This window comes from Serinus canaria, chromosome 2 (genome assembly GCF_022539315.1).
Source record: "Serinus canaria isolate serCan28SL12 chromosome 2, serCan2020, whole genome shotgun sequence".
NCBI classification, from domain to species: domain Eukaryota; kingdom Metazoa; phylum Chordata; class Aves; order Passeriformes; family Fringillidae; genus Serinus; species Serinus canaria.
The window spans coordinates 65,085,136-65,100,521 of record NC_066315.1 but is presented as its reverse complement, the minus strand read 5'-3'; the positions used below and the strand labels follow the sequence as shown (position 1 = coordinate 65,100,521).

Genomic DNA, 15,386 nt, shown 5'->3' with positions numbered 1-15,386 from the left:
GGATCCTATCATCAGGCTGCATAATAACCCGGGGCTCGCCACAGCTGCGCTGTGACCCTTTGTGATGGAGCTGATAGCGCTCCCGTGAAATAATGTCCTCCTTTTGGGTGTGAAATCACCATGTTTATTAATTGAGCTAGACATGAGGGTTACCTTTTTCTTTCCAAGCCATGAAAATTTGTGATTCAGGGCAAATGGTTCCCCCTTCCCCCCCAGGTTGTGTTGCCAAGGGGTTGAGGGAGAAGGGCCAGCTGGGGAGAAGACCTAGTTTGGAGGGTCGAGAGGGACTGAGCTTTACGGCAAGTTCAGAGTAGATTCAAGCACAGACACCCCACACCTCGCTCAACGGCAAAAGAAGCCCCCCACTCCGGGCAAGCACCGCGGGCAAATACCAAACTCATTCCCAAAGGATGGAAGCCGGGGTGAGGAGGGATGGGCACGGCGGAGCCTATCCTGGCCGTCCCGCGTGGGGATGCGCGGCGCCCCACGCCGCGGTTATGGCGCATCCCCACCCACGCACTTTAGGAGGTGGGTCGTGCCGAAAGAGTACGGCGTCTCTCCACACGCACATTTCTTCTTATTTTTTTCTTTTTTTTTTTTTTTTTCCTTTGCAATTAGGCTTATAACGAGCTTATTGCAGTATGTGCTTCTGGGCCAATAATACTTGTTTTTAACCTAATTAAAGCCGACCTTTTAAAATATCTGAAATATAAACACGCCTTTTTTTTTTTTTTTTTTTTTTCTCTCTCTCTCCCCCCTCCTTTCTTTCTCTGGTTTAACAATTTAACGTTTGACTCTCTGGGCTGGAACATGCAACCTTTCACCAGAGCACGGAGAGAGAGAGGGAGGGGGAAAGTGGCAAAAAGCTGCGAATGAGGCAGAGGGACTGGCTTTGCCCGAGCATCCGCGACACGCTTCCAGGTAGGCAGCTACCCCCACCCTCCCCCGCCTCCCGGGACCACTTTTCTTCTCCCCTCACTCCCCCATTTCCTCATCCTCCTCCGGTGGGCAGGGGGCGGCAGGCAGGGAGCGAGCTGATTGCCGCCCGGGAGCGGGGGTGACAACCTCTGCCCTGCTGGGTGGGGGTCGGGACCCACGCGGGGACAACCAGCTCCGGAGGAGGGGTGCGGAGGAAAGGGAAGCGCTTCTCCCTGCGCGCCGGGCGGCCGCGCGATTTTCAGCCGAGCGCTGCCTGCCGGGGGGCGGGCGCAGCTGCGTGGGGCCGGACACGAGCCTCCCACTGGAGGCAGCGGCACTCCCGCCCGCCTGCCGCTTCCCGGCCGAGGTGGGGCTATGCTGCGAGGCTGAGGCAGAGCCCCCAAAATAACTCGCTAACGAGTGTGTGCGTTAATGCCCTCTACGCCCATCACACAGGAACTGAACTAGCCTGTTTCCCTTGAAAGCCCACCCTCGCACAATCTCAGCGAGTTTTTTCCGATCAATAGGAAATGTAAACCTTTCTCTTTTGTTTTTTTCCCCAGGGCAAACCCGAATATGCTAATTTTAATTTTTTTTATTTTACTTTTTTTTTTTTAACTGTGTAATCAGAATTATCCTGGGATTATTTTTTTTTCCGCTGAATGACATTACAAAGAATTTTGTTAAAGAAAGCCAGACTAATTGCTGCCAGAAGAGTCTTTCCATAGAAAAGTCTGGTTTTCATAAGGCAGTTTCTGCGGATGTTGCGGTTAAATACAGACGTAGTAGTGGAATAGTGGAAAGGGGATTTAATTTTTTTTTTAATAGATAGATAGATAGATAAAGGCGATTTTTCTCAGCAGCAGGGAAGACCCACGCTTTATTAAAAAAACTATTCAGGGATTCGCGGGGCACACACCGAGAGGAGCAAACCCCGGCACACTCCCGAGCCGCCGCAGCTCCCCGGGGCGCTCGGCCCCGGCCCGGCCCGGGTGTCGCGGCACAGCCCCCCGCAGCTCTCGGGGCAGTTCCGGCCGCCTCGGGGCTCTGTGGGCTCCCTCGGAGCGCAGGATGGGGAGAACGGACGGACGGCAGGGTGTGAAATGCGGCCAGCCCGTCGGTGGCCCGACTCTCCGTTTTCTTGTGAAAGTCTCGGTCCTCACCTGCGGCGAGCCCAACAGCGCTGACGGGGGAGGCAGGACCCGCACCCGAAGCCCTCCTGTCCCCGACCCCCAGCAGCAGCAAGGCGGACAGGACAACAGGCAGCCTTAGGGAGCGCAGCGGCCTTCCCGGGAAAGGTGGGCCCGGGGTGATGGGGGGGGGCTGCCCTCCATCAGCCATCCCAGATAGCTGAGCAAAAAAACAAGAAGTAAGAAGGACCTGAAGAGTCCTGCAAGGATGTAATGATCGCGCACATTTTTCTCTCCTTCTTTTAAAGCTTTTCTTTCTTCTTTAATTTTAAATTTCCCTCGGTTAACCATCCCGCCTTACTCTTCTTTTACTCCCTCAGCTAAGGGGTCCTAGGTAGAATTCTTAACATCAGAAATAGAACAGGACTCCCTGGTCTGAGGGAGAAGAGAGCCAAAACAAAAAACGAAAAGACGGAGCCTTTCCCTGCAGCAGGGCAGAGCCTGTCCCACTGTGCCCCTCCTGGGTCCCGAGCCGGCGGGGAGGGCCGGAGCATCCCTGCTCCTCTTTCGTGTCCAGCCCCTCTGATCCGGCGGGTTGGGGCTGGCTTCGCCAGGTAAAAGAGGACAATCGGGATGGAGGCAGATTTCTGCAAAAATCTCCCATTTCGCTGATCACAGAGAGTCGCGGGAGTTTTCCAGCCGCTAATTGTCCCTATCACCAGCAGCACAGCCACGGAGAGGTGGGGGTTCCACACACCTCTTCATAACCTAATGCCTGCTTGGACTACCGGAGCTTTTCGCCGTGACAAGGAACAGAGCTCGACCGCCACGCGGGATTGCTTCCTGGGTTTTTTTTTTGTTTGTTTGTTTTGTTTTTATTTTAATCTTTTTTATCCTTTTTTTTTTTTTCCCCACAACAACAGCAACAACAATCTCATACTTTAACGCCTTTGCAGACAGAGCAACCTCAGCCCGGTGGTGCTCGGCCGCCCTTTTGTTCCCGGCGGAGAGACCCGGTGTGGCTCGGCTCGGCCCGCCGGGGCTGCGGGGAGCCCGGTCCTCCCCTCCCTCCTCTCGCGGAGCGGGGACGTGATAAAAGGAGACAGGGCTCTGAAAGGATTTGATTGAAATGGCGTGTGCCAAGCTGATGGGAGCCAGCGAGGGACAAAGCGCCGAGGAGCCATGGACACTCGAGCAATTATTCCTCCACGCTGAAGGTGGATTAGTGCAATGGAAAGAAGCATATGTTCGGCCTGGGGCGACACTCCCCCTGGCTGGGTTTAGAGAATGAGAGCGGAGAAAGAGGCTGAACCTGGAATATCAACTATCCGGGAGACAGCCCACCCCACCCCCTCTTATCCCAGCCTCTCCAAAAGTCTCAGAAATAGAGACAGAAATATACACGCCCATAAAGATAAATATATAGATACGAACAAACAGGCAAACACCCAGAAATACAGCTGAACACACACCTCTAGGTACAGCCGCATGTGCACACGGTGCTGGCACACCGGCTCTGCACTGATAGGCAGGAGCAAGAGGCGCCCTAGGTGAAAAACCTCCCCGGGTACGACAATGTGAACAAATAAACAGTCGGCCTCCAAGAAGGTCATAGCAGCAGCCAGTTCTGCTGGAGGCTCCAGTTTCCCCAGACCTTTCCCAGGAAACTTTCCAAAAGCAGCTGCAGCAAGGAATGGGTGATCTTCATACCTCCTACCAGGGCCTTGTCCAGGCCCTCCTGGAAACACAAAGCAAAATCTAAATTGCCCCTTTTCCATCTGACTTTCTTATGAGCCACAGCCACCTCCTGTTTTCCTTCCCTTTCCCTAGGTCCCTGCAAAACCCCATCCTTACGAGCAGGATAGCTGCAAGCTCTCCCAAGGGCATGAGGATGGGAAGAAGACCCAGCAGCCAGCCTGTCAGCCTCCATCCCAATCATCAGCATGCCAGGATGCTCATCAAGGCTCCATGGCAATGGGACACCCATCAACTGCGGTCTTGGATCATCTACACCCATACACAGGCTCCAAAACTCAGGCAGGCACGGCAGGAGCACATTTTTAGCACTAATAAAGTGCAGCTCGTTAGGACTCATGAGAAAAAAGAGCACTGAGGCCAGGCAAAGCTCCTGCTTTCCTCCCAGCACTGCCCCACTGGCCCTCCCGGGCCTGGGCACACCAGCATGTGCTGCAGTGTTGGGCATCTCCCCAGCTGTTGTCCAAGCCGTCCCAGGCTTCGCAGGGCAGAGAGATAAACTCCACCACAGGAGAGGAGGAGACAGGACAAGCACAGGCAACAGCATCCAGCAGCATGGCAGAGGGCAAGGAGGACAAGCTGGAGGGAAGGATGCCTGCCAGTAAACTTTAATGGGAAGGAGAGAGAAAGAGGGAAGAAAAGGGAATTGCAACTCTTCCCTTCTCCTGGGAGCCCCAAATATTTCACATCGCTACTTCTTTACCCTTAGCTTTGGGGATCAGAATGGATCATACACAGAGAGGAGGGGGCCAGCTCTGGCCAAAGCAATGCTGAAGCAGGAAGTTCTGCAGGAGGAACAAGCAGGTAGAAACATAACCAAAAACACTGGAGAGGAGCAAAATACATCCCTCAACCTGCGAGTGTAATTGCACAGCTCACACTCCCACAAGGAAGCAACTCTCCATTCAGAACTCTTGTATCTGCTTTTAGTTGAGCATTACAAAGAGAATTAACCATACCACAGGCTACGACAGCAGTGGGGCTTGAGAGCATCTCTGGACAGAAAAGGTTTTCATGCAGGTGAAGTAGATCTCCTATAGAAAATAGGATATGTGTGCATGTGCACACAACATGCTCAAGGAACAACATGGTGAAATGGCTTGCACTTCACACCTGACAGTCCTCCACCTTCCTGCTGAACACAAGACAATTTTTTCCTCACCTAGGCTATGCTTCCCCAGTTTACCCTCCTTGCCCTGGTTTGAAGATCCGCTCTGCAAATGAGCTCTGTGACTACAAAACAAGACAACAACTATGGAGCTTGGAGTAACCTCAGGGCCCTGGTTTTGAGAGGGAGGGACTCATGGGGAAACCACAGGCTCTGGGTGCCAGGATGTGCCTTGCAAAATCAGAGCCTGAAAGAAAAGTGCCACAGGGAACCAGCAGGTCCCTCCTACACTACCAGAAAGCTCTCAATAGTCTTACCCTGATTTCCACACTACATTCACTCAGTGAAGATGCTCTAACTGCTCAGTTGGTATGATAAAAATTTTGGGCCACCAAAGTTAAACTCAGCATCAGAGAGACATGACTGCAGTTATTGTAAGAGGGAATAAAATACCACAGATTTGTCACCTTCATATCTACAGCACCAGAAAGGAGTAACAGTTCAAGGATACAAATATTTACTGCCACCATCAGCTATATATCTGTTTACCCTTCCTGAAATATCAGCTGTTTCATTCATCCAAGAAAGCTTAGAAACTTTAACTAGAAGAAGAAAAACAAGGCTGTTTTGCTATTCTGAAGCCAGTAAGACTTTGCTAATGATGGGTAATAAAATACTTTCACTTTTCCTCTGTTTCTAACAGCTTGCTTTAAACTACTTTTTGGGAGTTTGGAGTTACTAAACTAAATACTGCAAATGGAGAGGGTGCAGCCTATGCAGAATAAATGATTTAGGAACTGGGCTTGGCTGATTTATTTTTTCCTCTGTACTGGAGATAAAAAGAAGGAACACATTCTAGTAAACCCTACTCATTTTCACAGCCATTCTTGCACCTGTAACTCAAATAATGAAGCCATTTGTTATTTATATTGCACTTTCCCCTCCATTCTAGATTTCTAACGATCTGACCCTGCTTTATGGCCCTGACAAAGCCTGAAACCAGTGTGGACTTCCAATAATTGAACGATATAAGGAAAAATCTTTAACTAGAATGAAGCAGATGTTAGCTTCATGCAGTTCCCTAACTTGATTATTCTTTGGCCACGTTAGACAAGCATTAGTGATTGATAATGATGCTAATTAACCCCTTTCCTTTCCAAAACAGTAAACCAACGCCAGCAGGATTCTGCAAACAACACACACACAAAGTGTGTACCAGTATCTGTTCAAAGTGGATCAGGGACACAACTTCATTGCCTGGTGCTTGACTAAAATCTTATCCTGCTGACACCAAGCTGGCTCCAAATTCTCTCTAGGAGTTAAGTTCCAGCTTCTTGCAGGGCAGGGAGAAGAGACATAGCTCTTTCATGCAGAAAAGGTGCATGGGACAAAATCAAAGGTACCATGTATTTTTTTTATGCTCCCAACCTTTCACGTTTGATTATGGAGCCAGTTTAAGTCACTGTGCCCTCACTAGCTGGAATGGACTTCACACTGATCCCTGTCAGAAGGGCACGAGTTATTTTAGCTACACTTTCCTAACATGAGAGCTGAGGCTCTGGGAATCTGGTCTGGGCTGAGATATTCATGTACCAAGGAGGGAAAGGGAAGCACACATTGTGGAATTCAAATGGGAGGTACAAGACGAGTAAACAAACAAGGAACTGATCTGATTATGCAGTCGAATTTATCATGGACAGTAAAGAAATTGCTTTTAAATGTAAGGGTTTGGATAAATGAATACTCCTAGCCAGTGAATAAAATGTATTCAATTAACTAAAAACCTTGTGCACTTCTGAACTGAAGTGGAATCGACTGTAATTGATTTATTTGAAACCAGAGGTTAAGGACTGAATTAGCTAAGTACAACTGGGTATTTCAAGCCACTGACTTCTCAAATGTCAAATCTCTTCTATTTTAAATATTATTTCAGCTGCGGGGCATTGCTGTCCTGATGGCTGTTCCACCAGTTAAATCTCAAATTATATTAATATTTGATTTTTGGAGGGTGGGGTAAAATACGGTACAAAGAGGAGGGCTGTCCTTGTTCACGGTGAAAGAGCACCAAGCTGTATTTTGGTTCACATGTAGGAATTAGCTCAGCGTGGCAGCAATGCTCTAACATTCAGCCACCACTCACCCCCGCTCCAACCGATCTGGGGCGGGGGGGAAAGTAACAACAGATTTTTGTTTAGTGTATAAAAGCATGACCCAGAATTTCACTGCTGCACCTCAATCCCAACGTTAAAAATGCATCCAAAGAACGCTGAAGTAATTAGCACGTTTTAGTAACTGCACACTGGTCACAGCAGAAGAGGCTGAACCGAACCTAGTCTGATTTCCATTATCGCCTGTAAAATCCTTCCTTAGAAATAATAGTAATAAAGAAATCTATGCAAGGTCATTTCATTTCTGGTTTTTGGTGGCTTGCTAATCCACAGCAGAATACCTAATATGCGCTCTCCTACCATGAAGTAGCTAATTATATGTTTAAAACATTATTTATTATGACCTTATAATGTTCTAGCATAAGATTGCTTTATACATTGACCAGTATAAAACGATTATATTGGGTACAGGTTTCAAAAAGTAACAAGCATCTGTAAATCCAGATATGAATGAATGGTATTTAATAAGATTGTTTTCGTTTAAAAATGAGTATTTATGTGTTGCTGTAGAAAGAGCAGCAATGTATTGCTGTTTATGAATGCTATTGTGCCTGAGGTTAGGATCCCACACACAATCTGAGATGCAGCCAAGAAAAACAGCCCTGATAGACAATGCTTCACTTCACCTGCTATAGTACTGTGCATTTCATTTATGTCAAGAATATGTACAGTTAGGGTTCATTCACCTCATTATTTTGTTACATCTACTTTACGGTTAACCAGTCTCTCTTGGAAATAATAAATAACTGTTTTTAAAACAATTGCAGCTTTGCATTCAAAAGATCCACTTTCAATTTATAGAAAAAAAAATATTCACCATTTTTATAAACTAGCTGGCTCACGAAAATAGAATTTAGACTCCACCAACTCTCTTTCTGCTTGGCAAGATTGATTTTACACTGCCTTCCATAAGTAGATTACCAAAGCAAAATGAAACATCTTGGGCTTTATCTAATGCTTTGCTTCACCAGCTCTACCAAACGTCAAAATATATGAGTAAATGTTAATTCTCTGTGCAGCTTTATTGTAAACACCTCCCTCCTAACCTCCTCAATTTCTGCCTGAGCAAAAAGGGGAAAAAAGGGAGGGGGAGAGAGAGAGAGAGAGAGAGGGAGGCAGGAAGGGAAGGAAAGAGAAAAATCAGGCTCCACTACTAGAATACCATCAACACTTAAAGGAGACCCTCTTTTTAAAATGCCTTTACATTCTAAACTCCATTAAGTCTCCCTTCCTATGATATAACATAATCCAGCCTGATCCTGACTTCACCTACCCCCTGGGCCAAAGAAGATAGATTCAAAATCTGAATTCTCACATGTTTTTATAGACCATCTTCAAGACATACACTCCATTTTTTTAAAGCAAACTTCCCTGTTTCACAACTGGTTTCTACAAGAAGAAACTCAAGATAAAAATTTCAGTCCCTTACAAACTGACACAGCCATCTCAAAATGTCAGTCTGTGCGTTCCACTAAAACACGAACCATCAATCAGAAATAATCTGTCTCCTGCAAGATTTCACTAAAGTTCACAACCGTGAGATGATTTTGTTGGCATCAACTGCGGAGCTTTTTTTTTTTCTTGAGGGGGAGGGAGCACCCAGCTCTGATTTACCAGTATAAATTATTTTTTTTCATAGCAATAATTTTCAGTATTTTCTCAGTAATAATTCTTTTAAAAGTGTCCTTCTTGAGATGTGTTTTTTAATCTCTGCTCTCTATTAGGACAACTACATGTACAAAATTTTATAGGCTTATAATTCTGTATGCTGTATAAAAACATAAATAAAAACCTAGAGGTCAACATAAATAAAATAAAACTTTTATTTTTTAAATAAAATTATGTTTCGGTTAAAGAAAAGATAGTGTGTCATTTTTGTTAGTAGTACAGACAATTTTTTATCCAAAAGAATACATTGTGCTTTATTGTGTCATTTGTCTGAATACAGACTCAGTGGAATATCTAAATGATACCCTGCTCTGAACTCCAAGTTGAAAGTAAGTTTTTATTATACTTGAGGGAAACAATGGGTTCAGCTGCTTATTGCAAGGAGCAATTGTCAAGGGAGAGTTAAACTCAATTACTGTAACCATACTGAATAAAAAATACTGCCAAGAACAAAAATACGCCTGGGTAAAGACAGCTACTGAATAAAAAAATCGACATAAAGCGTATCAAATATTTATTTATCTGGGCAACAAAGGACTATGATACATTGATAGGCATGGAAACTACTGCCGGCACAACTCAATACAACACAACTATAACTGCTTCCAATATGGCCAGTGGAAATACAGGATACCAGGTGGTCCCGAATGTTTGAAGTTCTTTGGGAAAAAAAAAAAAAAAGAAAAAAGATAAAAATAAAAATAAAAACAAAAGAAAGGGAGAAAAAAAAAGGGGGGGAAAAAAGGAAAGTAAAGCTAAATCTTGTTTTAAAAGACAGTATTAATTTATTGCTCTGTTGGTGCTTTCAGGAGAAGGACAGTGGATGAAAATAACTTTTTTCATTTTCCACAACACATAAGGGTTGTAAAACCACTAACATGTTTAAAAACCTTGCCAGGGTCCAACATCACTTTATTTTATCTTCAATGAGAAACTAAATGTCATACTAATTATATATAAAAATTAATGGTTTTTTATTTGTTCAGCTGCTTCATTGTCGCTTTTAACATGCTACAATAGGGCTAAAAATGATGAATCCCAGAGAAAAACCCCCAAAAAACCTCTGATATCTAAATAAGTACCATGAACCACATGATGAACTAAGAGGGGAAGATTTAAAACCCACTAAACAAGAGGTAAACGAGATCACCAGATAAATAAAAAAAGGCTTAAAACAGACTCACCATATTTACAATTCCCATTAAATTACACATAAATAAATATATACATACATGAACACTGATTCCCTTATATAATAACCGTGAATCGTGTTGCAATAGAAAGTTCAAGTTGGTCGCTTTACCTTGGACAGGAAAAAGTTCTACAACTGAAGATATGACATGGAACCGCTTGTGTTTTGTGTTCAAGTTTATTCACAATACTGATAAAATGTCATCAGTCCTCTTTGCCTTTTGTCTGTCTGCTGTTGCTGTTGTACTTTTTCACTTTTTTTTTTCATTTTTAGTATGGCTACAATCTTAACTGAAGTTTACGTAAGGGAAGGTGGTGATTCAGTCCGGTGAAGCTCATAGAATTTTTAAGTATCATTTATTTCTTTTTGATTTTTTTTTAATTTTTTAATATATTTTTAGAAAAAAAAGTCCTTTTCTTTTTTGTTTTATTTTTTGTTGGGTTTTTTTCCTCCTTTTGTTTTATTTAAAAAAAAGTTCACAAACTCAAGACAGAACTTTTTTTCTTTGCTGGCTCCGTCCCCCTGTTCTGTTCTCTTAGGCTCCAAACTGGGGTAAAACGATGGTGGCAGTGGGAAGAGGGGGGAATTTAGGCAGGAGCAAATGGAAATGTGGATGCTGGGAAGGGGTGTGGAGAGAGGGCAGAGCAGTCCTGCAGAGTCAGAGAACAGGACTGGCAGAAGGACGCTCATTCTGTTGCTGTAGCCTGGGGTGCTGGGTGCCGGGGAGAGGGAGGAGGGAGATGAATGGATCGATGGGCTATGAGGGGGAAGGGAGAGGAGCGTGTGTGTGTGGGGAATCCTCACTTTCGGTGCTTCTCCTCTTTGTCGCCGCTTTTGGTGCTGTTGTCTGTGTGGCTGTTGGGGTTGTTGCTGAGGTACATTTTGTCCATGGCCTTGAGCGCCTCGGTGAGATAGTTCTGCAGGGCGGTGACGGCAGCACACACCGCCGGGCTCCCAAAGCCGTGCGAGATGAGGTTGAAGTGGGTCAGGCAGCTCTGGATGCCCGGCTCCAAAATGGGGTTGGGCCGTGAGTTCCCCAGGGGAGATCGGTCCTGAGCCAGCAGGTCGGTGAACTCTTTACAGATCTGTCTGTAGCACAAATGGAGCAGAGAGACAGAGGGAGGGAGGGAGGGAGGGAGGGAGGGAAGGGAAGAGAGAGGGAGAGAAATGAACCATCACTGGTGGCAGCAAAGCCTGTGCATTCTCCCTGCTAAATTGCACAAGCCCCTGGATCAAGGGGGCTCCTGCGCTTTCCTTTCTTTTCAACTCTCCTTTCTCCCTCTTCTCTCTATGCATCCTTCCCCAATTCTCACACTTCCCCAGCACGCACAAACCTCTTCCCTTCACCTTGCATGCACACATGACAGCACACCACACATCACACCCCAGCCCCATCCACCACACTGGCAGGCAACAGGAACATGGAAACACATGCCTCTTGCCCCACCGCTCTCTGTATTTCAGCCCCCAACACTCTCCACAAAAAGACACCTGTGCCTAGCTGGGGTTTGGAGCACAGACACAGTTTAAAGTTCCTGAGCAGGCTTAATAGACAGGCTATGATATCCAAAGGTAAGCTAAGGGATTTATCCATATCTTAGAAGATTTCTTTTTTGGGGCGAACCAGAGAGAGATATGGGCCTCTTCCTTCACAAGGCTAAAACACACACCTGTGTGTCAGGAAGAATGAGTGAGGGCAAAGCTGGCAACTGAGGATTTAAATTAGGGTATTCTGAAACATTTATATATGTAAATCTCTATCTCCAAATCCAAAGGGACCTTTCCACAGAGGGGAAGGCTGATGCTAACCAGAGCCTGGAAATTTCCTTCCAGGGAGGTGAGAAGGGAGGATACAAGGGCATGGTGCAGAAGATAGGTTATATCACCCACTCACTGCACAAATGGTTGGAGAAATAACACACCTTACAGCAAGAGAGCTCAGAGGCGTGTTGAAACAGTTTGTATTCTAAAACCCATGTTAATGTCTTCCAGCCATAAAGCAGCTCCCATCTCCTGCTTGTGTCCTCTGGCACTGTGCCCTTTGGTGACACCTCCGCTGGTAATTAAGGGCTACTAAACAACCCTTTTAATTTGCAGCAAACATACCAAAACAATAATTTTCTTTTCACACACCACCTGGAAGTCTAGGCAGCCCCACCAACGATAAACTCTGCTAGCATTTTAACTGCGTACAGATTGTCATTTAAAATATATTTTAAATATCCCTGTATTAGCTAAGTAACAGAGCTGTTTAGGCAGGAAGAACCATTCCCGATTTTAATGAACTGAAATCGGTTTAATGTGCCAGTTTTATTTTACTGTCAATGGAAGACTTCCCCTTTCTACTTAAATTGATAAGCTAAGTGAATAGGCCCAGAAGATGTTTTGCTTTGAAGAATTACTGCTTTTTCTGTAACTAAACATCCACTCTCAATTTGCACAATTCACATTCAAGGTAATCTGAGCAAACAGATTTGGAGAAAACCAAGCTGGTCTGTAGAGCTCTCCTACACCAGGAGGGCCAACACACACCCTCACAACCTACAAAGCCATCAGCCACTGGTTATGCAGCAAACAAATATCTTCACAAATAAAAGCCCCAAACTCGAGTTTGTCCCCCTCCCTTATTTGTAAGCAACATGTCAGAAAGTTAAACGTCTTACTTTGTAGCTAGAAGCATGTTTTTTCTTGTGACTTGCTCGTTTGGATCGGAATGTTGTCGGTTGAGAAATTCAGCTACTGCTTTGGCAGGAAATTCTGTCTCACAAACGTACCCAAAATCTCTAGCTAGATGAACGGCTTCTCCTGAATAGGGAGGCACGGGTGGGAATGGAAAGAAACACAGCTCATCAGTACACATTGAACAGAGGCAAAAATCCATTTGAAAAAAACTCCAAAAAACCACTACATTCTACTTGGGCTTTTCTTCTCAAAAGCTTGGACATTTTCTCTTTGAAAAAGTTAGGGCCAGAAATGTTAATTACATCCTATCTTGCGTTTTCATTGTTTCAGTTGAAGGTAATGCAAATGAGTATTTTTATAACAATTGTTACAAGTGAAATCTCACAAAAGAATTTTTAAAAGTTCACATTGACTAAGAGATACTCTTAGACAGACAGGCTCCATCCATCTGTGCTTCGATTTACATCTCCATACCTATAGAGAGCCATTTATGTACATTTTATTCACAGCTATTTACTCTGAAAATGTGTTTGCCTCAGCCACATTTCTATATTCTTTTGCAATGCATCAATGATTAATATTGATCATAATTACTCCTAGAGCTCTTCTAAATAAAATGCATTAAACAGCTAAGTGTTTAAAATTTAACTTGATAGCATATAATTATATGTTCACCCCCAAACGATTAACCATGAGAATTTTAGGGTCATTCCACTGAGTCTGTCTGTTTTGTTGATTTTCAAATCTTTGGTTTTAATTTCCTGAACCAGTTGGTTTTTACTGCAGGGCTTCCTGCCATTAGCTCTAGCTCCGGAAGAACGCATGCGCCAATTAGAGCTTCAAAGCCTCAGTCCAGTGAGCTTGTTTCCATAAAATGGAGCGGATCATAAACAATAACAGTACTCTAGAAACTGCCTCATCGCTATGGGACTCGAAGCCTCAGCAGTGTTTATACCATCATCTTCCCAGAATTAGCCACCATCACTAAGTTATCTGAAGATCAGACCTCTGGTTTTGTTTTTTTAAAAAATCATTCTTCTCAAAGCCATTGTACGTGAAAGCAAAACAGAACAATAGATTACCATAAAACCTTCTCCATATTCATTAACACCACAAATAATGTTAAGCATCTACCAAATCTAGACTTTTTACAAGTTTTCCCCTCGCGATTTTTTTACCACAGCGTATCAATGCAATTGCAAAGCCTTTTCAGAAACATGAAGATGCGGTAATTTTCACGCAGTATAAATATAGTTTGTTCATTAATCCTGATGTTTAAAAAAATGATGCCTGGCATCATCGCACAGCGTGTCTTTCCCCATCTCTTTGAACATGAAACACTTCTCTCAGAATGCAAAGCGACAACAAAACAAATTCCCGCCTACACAACCAAACTTAAGCTGAACCTGGACAGCTCAGGCTGAGTTTAAAAGCACTTTGCAAACTGAACCAGTCTAAAATGCAGCCGAACTCATAAGTAAGGAGAAAGGAGAGGGGTCTATCTGCAGGCCTCAGACATACTTTGTGTCAGCCAGTGTGACACAGCCACTGCTTCAAAACTAAATGACGACAAATTCTTGAGCTTCCCACCTCCCTGTAAAGACAGCACAGGACATCCCAAGGCATTAAAGCAACTTGCACCTTTTCCAGCCAAAGAACAGGAGAATGATACAGCCAAGGGAACATGTGTTCTGAAAATGAGAACCAAAAGGGAGTGGGGGCTGGCAGTGGTGTAACTTTGAGGCTTTCAGGACACCATTAATTCATGGCTGAGGTCAAGGATTCTCAAATTAATTCAGGAAGTAATGGTCACGCATTTCTCAAATGCAGATGTCAGAAAAGTTAAATGATTTACTGTTATGTGGCTGCAGGCTGGGAGGGAGAACAAACTTAAAGTAGCTGCAGCTTCTGACATTTAAAATTGCTTGGTTGTCCACCTGTGGCAGAAGAACAGCAGTGAAGTATTAGAGGCTCTGCTGCCCCTAATTTTCAACTCGATACTCATGGGTCTCTTTTGGGGCTCATAAGCCCACAATCCCCCTTCACAGGGATCCTTCCCGTGTTGCTCCCAATGAGATCTGCTTACTCCACAGAGGGATTACTCATTTGAATGAGCGAGCAAGATGGGGCCCTGAAAACATCTAGCTCGGAAACTTAAAAGCAAATACATAATAGAACGCTTTGCTGAGTCTGCAGGACTCGCACAAACCCATTTCAGGTTATGACAAAAAGCAAAGGCACCCAATTTAAGACACAGAAAATAACACCCTTCCAAATGCTAGTGAGCAGCACCAGCTCTGGGAAAGGAGAAAGAAAACCCGAACGATCCAACAGCAAATCTTCTCCCATTTGGCAAAAGCAACAGGCACATTTTCCAAACGAGCCCTTCCAGCTCTGAGTCACTTACCCTCCACGAGCGATGTGAGCAAGGTAACATTAGCAGCTTTACGCCTCCCAGCTGGCAGGTTTAGTCCTATTTTGTCCAGTTTCTCCCTCAGAGATCTCCCTCCGTTTTTAGACTTTGCCCTGCTCCACACAGAAAAGCATTGAGAAATAGGGCTTGGGGGAACACCTGCTCCTACTTTGGTTCCTGCCCACACTCATGCCCACAACACATCCTTTTCCAGGGAAGGGATTATAAGGTTTAGGAACAAGGGATGGGATTCATGGCAGTGGGAGATTCAAGACCAACTGTTGCTGAAAGTTGAATCCCACATATAGGGATGGTTCTTTGGATCACGCCTAGAGAACAGTGACCCTCACTA

At 44.7% G+C, this 15,386-nt stretch overlaps 1 protein-coding gene and 1 long non-coding RNA gene across 5 annotated transcripts in view; one reads left to right on the top strand and one right to left on the bottom strand.

Annotated features, from left to right (window-relative positions):
* Window positions 1-304: 304 nt before the first annotated feature.
* Window positions 305-10,326, top strand: LOC127059161 (uncharacterized). The gene is made up of 2 exons (XR_007776646.1): window positions 305-921; window positions 2,972-10,326. It is a non-coding gene; the product is annotated as an uncharacterized LOC127059161 (long non-coding RNA).
* The window catches only part of TFAP2A (transcription factor AP-2 alpha), a 19,992-nt gene continuing 14,115 nt past the window's right edge, over window positions 9,510-15,386 (bottom strand). For all 4 annotated transcript variants that reach the window (XM_050970290.1, XM_030230957.2, XM_030230968.2 and 1 more), the window contains exons 5-7: window positions 15,029-15,147; window positions 12,603-12,744; window positions 9,510-11,028 (exon numbers count right to left, since the gene is read on the bottom strand). In XM_050970290.1, coding sequence (XP_050826247.1) covers window positions 10,740-11,028; window positions 12,603-12,744; window positions 15,029-15,147 — 550 coding nt within the window. In that variant the 3' untranslated portion in view covers window positions 9,510-10,739. The remainder of the gene's footprint in view (window positions 11,029-12,602; window positions 12,745-15,028; window positions 15,148-15,386) is intronic.